General features: G+C 46.7%; 1 protein-coding gene across 1 annotated transcript in view; it reads left to right on the top strand.

Annotated features, from left to right (window-relative positions):
* The window catches only part of scfd2 (sec1 family domain containing 2), a 145955-nt gene that overhangs the window by 14154 nt on the left and 126801 nt on the right, over window positions 1-5000 (top strand). The window contains exon 3 of the mRNA XM_031574378.2: window positions 3629-3756. Coding sequence (XP_031430238.1) covers window positions 3629-3756 — 128 coding nt within the window. The remainder of the gene's footprint in view (window positions 1-3628; window positions 3757-5000) is intronic.

Genomic DNA, 5000 nt, shown 5'->3' with positions numbered 1-5000 from the left:
TTATTTGATTCAACCAAAAACATTTCCTTTGCGTTTCTCTTATTACATTTTTAGTTAAAAGAGTGTGACACCCCCTGCCATCCCTCCTCCTTTTCTCCTCTTTCCCTTCATTTAGCCCTCTTTTATTCTCTCCATCTTTCTCCTTCTCTCTCTCTCTCCCTCCCTCTCTCCCTCTCTCTCTCTCTCCCTCCTTCTCCTTCTCTCTCTCTCTCCCTCTCTCTCTCCCTCTCTCTCTCTCGCTCTCCCTCTCTCTCTCTCCCTCTCTCCTTCTCTCTCTCTCCTTGTCCAATGTTTGATGGTTCTCGGTTGCTGTAACTTAGCCCCTTTAGTTCCTTTCTTGTGTGTAGAAAACAAACTTGCATTGCATGCATCCCATTTTTGTCATTCCTTTGTGTGTGTGTGTGTGTGTGTGTGTGTGTGTGTGTGTGTGTATGCGTGTGTATGCACACATTTGGGAGTGTGTGTGTGTGTGTGTGTGTGCACACATTTGGGAGTGTGTGTGTGTGTGTGTGTGTGTGTGTGTGTATGCACACATTTGGGTGAGCATGTGTGTGTATGCATATGTATGTGTGTATGGCATTGCGCCCACTCACTCGCCTTGCTCCAGCCGAGTGTCTGGAACAGATTACTGCTGATATTACACACATGGCAACAGTTAGGACGGAGAAAAAGTGAAGGAGCGAGAGGCAAAGAGAGAAAAGGATGGAGAGAGAGAAAGAGAGAGAGAGAAAGAGAAAGAGGAAAAGGAGAAAAAAAAGTCCAAAAAGAAAAATAGTGCAGATTTAACATTTGGGCTTAACGTGTCAGTGAGACACCCCCACCCACCCTCCCTCTCTCTCTCTCTCTCTCTCTGCCTAAACCCTACGCCTCTCTTTTTTCCATCTTTTTCTTGTCCTCTTCTCCTGCCCCTCTCTTTGTCCCTCTCCCCATTTGTTGTTCTGCTTGCCCCGTATCTCCTCTCCACACTGTTCCTGTCCTTTCCCATGTCCATCTCTCCCTCTTTCTCTCTCTCTCTCTCTCTCTCTCTCTCTCTCTCTTTCTCACTCTATCTCACTCTACTTTGTGTGTGTGTGTGTGTGTGTGCTGTGTGTGGTGTGTGTGTGTGATGTGTGTGTGTGTCTCCACACGTACCTGTCCTTTCCCATGTCCATCTCTCCCTCTTTCTGTCTCTCTCTCTCCTTCTCACATCTTATCTCACCTCTACTTTGTGTGTGTGTGTGGTGTGTGTCTCCACACTGGTACCTGTCCTTTCCATGTCCATCTCTCCCTCTTTCTGTCTCTCTCTCTCTCTCTTCTCACTCTTATCTCACTCTACTTTGTGTGTGTGTGTGTGTGTGTGTGTGTGTGTGTGTGGTGTGTGTGTCTCCAACACTGTACCTGTCCTTCCCATGTCCATCTCCCCCTCTTTCTGTCTCTCTCTCTCTCTTTCTCACTCTTATCTCACTCTACTTTTGTGTGTGTGTGTGGTGGTGTGTGGTGGTGTGTGATGTGTCTCCACACTGTACCTGTCCTTTCCCATGTCCATCTCTCCCTCTTTCTGTCTCTCTCTCTCTCTTATCAGTGTGAAAATGGAATTGGGTTTTCTATCACGCCCTCATCCTGTGTGTGTGTGTGTGTGTGTGTGTGTGTGTCCACTCCATAGGCATGGCAGGCCGCACTTAGCAGATCCACACACACACTCAGCAGATCCACACACCACACACTCAGCAGATCCACTCACACACTCACACACACGCAGGCCCTCATAGACTCTTGGGGTCATTAACTCGGGAAAAAAGATGAGTTGTGCATTCAGAAAAGATAGACAGAGAGATGGATTGGATGAAGGGATGGAGGGAGGGAGGGAGGGAGGGAAGAAAAGAGAGACGATGGATTGAAATATGATGAGGGAGGCCACGGACTGACAGGCCCGAAATTAGGGCTCTTGATAATAAAGCCATAACGATGAATGAAGAAGATGAGGATGAGGTAGATGAAATATTCATGTGAATTATGATCATAGAGTTTCGGGATGAGAACAACAGGATGATGGATAAGAACTCTATAGGGATACTGATAAATAGCATAGTTGGCTCAATTCTAGCATACTTTTTGTGTGTGTGTGTGTGTGTGTGTGTGTGTGTGTGTGTGTGTGTGTGTGTGTGTGTGTGTGTGTGTGTGTGTGTGTGTGTGTGTGTGTGTGTGTGTGCGCGTGCGTGCGTGTGTCTGTGTCTGTGTCTGTGTCTTTCTTTGGTACAGGGTTAGTTAACACTGTCTCTGTTGGCTCTAATGTGTTTCTGGATCAGGGGAGGTTGTGTTGTGTGTGTGTGTGTGTGTGTGTGTGTGTGTGTGTGTGTGTGTGTGTGTGTTGTGTGTGGTGTGTGTGTGTGTGTGTGTGTGTGGTGTGTGTGTGTGTGTTGTGTGTGTGTGTGTGTGTGTGTGTGTGTGTGTGTGTGTGTGTGTGTGTGTGTGTGTGTTGTGTGGATCAGGGGAGGTTGTGCAAGTTCCTGATGTTCCCTCAGCCTAATTTGTGTTTTTTCCTGTCTGTACTCCCTCTGGGGTGGTTGACGCATCTTAACCACACACACACACACACACACCAATCAGTGTGTGAAGGTCGTGTGTGTGTATCCGTGTATCCGTCCCTGAGAGAAATCCAGATCCAGAATATGTTCACACACTGTTGAGTAAAGTACGTATTCTGCCATGCACTGATTCCTCTTGCCAGCAGTGCCTTGACTAAGCATTGTTTCCACAACCACACAACACACACAACACACACACACACACACACACACACACACACACACACACACACACACACACACACACACAGCAGTGTTTTGACTAAGCATTGTTTCCTGTGCACTCCCCTGGCTTTTTAAGTACTGACCTGTGGGCTCTTTTCAGTGGTGCAGTCTTGCTGTGAGGAGATATTGACCACAATTCAAAGTCACTCACACCCACACACACACACACACACACACACAGTAGTAATCCCATTCTTAAAAATAATTGCTTTTCTGTAGTTTTGATTGAGCCTCTGTGACTCCCATGATCGGTTCTCTGTCTCTCTCACACACACACACACAAACACACACACACACACACACACACACACACACACACACACAGAGAGAAAGTGATCCCATTCATCAGAGGTGGAAAAAGTACTGAAATATTCTACTCAAGTAAAAGTACCTTTACTTTGATGAAAAACAAGTAAAGTTACCCATCTAAAAATCTACTCAAGTAAAAGTAAAAAGTAGTTAATTTAAAATGTACTTTAAGTAAAAGTTACTTAGTTACTACTGAAAAAATGACAAAGTACACAAAAAAAACGACTCAATTACAGTAACGCGAGTAAATGTAATTCGTTACTTTCCACCTCTGCCATTCGTTCCTAAGAATAATTGCTTTCCTGTAGTTTTGATTGATCCACTGTGTCTCAAATGACTGGTTCTCTGTCTATCTCAAACACACACACACACACACACACACACACACACTCACTCACTCACTCTCTCACACACACACACACACACACACACACAAAGCCTCTTTTTCAGGTGGAGAGGGGCTTTCAGGTGTTGAGGTGGTTGACCTGCTCAGTGACCCTGCTCTTGACTCTGTGCCCTTCCCCTCCCAGGTCGTCGCCGGCGCGGTCGCTATGGGAGACCATGCTGGTTGCTAAGCAGAAGGAGGCAGTGATGGAGGTGCGGGGGAAACTGGTGGAGGCAGCCAGCAAAGAGAACCTGCCAATCAAGATGAGCATGGGTGAGTCACCTGTGGAACAACACTTCATGTCACACCGCTGTCCCTAATGCAGACATTCACACACACACACACACACACACACACACACACACACACACACACACACACACACACACAATCTCTCTCACACACACACACACACACACACACACACACACCCACACACTGAACAAGGTTTTTGTTAGAGGGAATTTCGGTTCAGTCCCAGACCCAAGCCAAAGTTTCCAGAGTGAAAGTCCTGCATGACACGTCATTTGAACATGTCCCTTTGTTCTCTCTCTCTGTGTCTATCTCTCTCTCTCTCTCTCTCTCTGTCTCTCTCTCTCTCTCTCTCGCTTTATAAGGTCTATTCATCTCTCTATCTCTGTCTTTCTCTTTCTCTCTCTCTCTCTTCTTTATGAGGTCTCTTTCTCTCCCTTTGTCTGTCTTTCTTTCTCTTACTCTCTCACTGTTTCTCTCTTCATTCTAATGTCTCTTCCTCTCCCTATGTGTGTGTGTCTCTCTCTCTCTCTCTCTTCTGTCCTCTCTCCTCTCTCCTCGCTTTATAAGGTCTATTCATCTCTCTATCTCTGTCTTTCTCTTCTCTCTCTCTCTCTTCTTTATGAGGTCTTTCTCTCCCTTTGTCTGTCTTTCTTTCTCTTACTCTCTCACTGTTTCTCTCTTCATTCTAATGTCTCTTCCTCTCCCTATGTGTGTGTGTGTCTCTCTCTCTCTCTCTCTCTCTCTCTCTCTCTCTCTCTCTCTCTCTTTCTTCATGAGCTCCTGAGTCTTGATGGTAGAGTGGAGTAAGCAGCTCATCAGTGTTGATTGGGAGTGGGCTCAAGCCCAGCACACACACACCCAGCACACACACACCCAGCTCAAGCCCAGCACACACACACCCAGCTCAAGCCCAGCACACACACACCCAGCTCAAGCCCAGCACACACTCGGCCAAGCCTCAAAGCCTTTAACCAACAGACACTACACACACAGTCACACACACACACAGTCACACACACACACACACACAGTCACAGACACAGACACAGACACAGACACACACACACACGCACACACACAGACACAGACACAGACACACACACACACGCACACACACAGTAATACACCCACACACACACACACACACACACACACACACACATACACACACACACACACAGACGCATACACACACACACACACACACACACACACACACACACACACACACAGATGCATAGAGTAGACACATCCTCACAATA

The sequence above is a fragment of the Clupea harengus genome, chromosome 10 (assembly GCF_900700415.2).
Source record: "Clupea harengus chromosome 10, Ch_v2.0.2, whole genome shotgun sequence".
Lineage (NCBI taxonomy): Eukaryota > Metazoa > Chordata > Actinopteri > Clupeiformes > Clupeidae > Clupea > Clupea harengus.
Note: the sequence above shows the minus strand (reverse complement) of the source record. Positions and strands in the feature narration are given on the sequence as shown.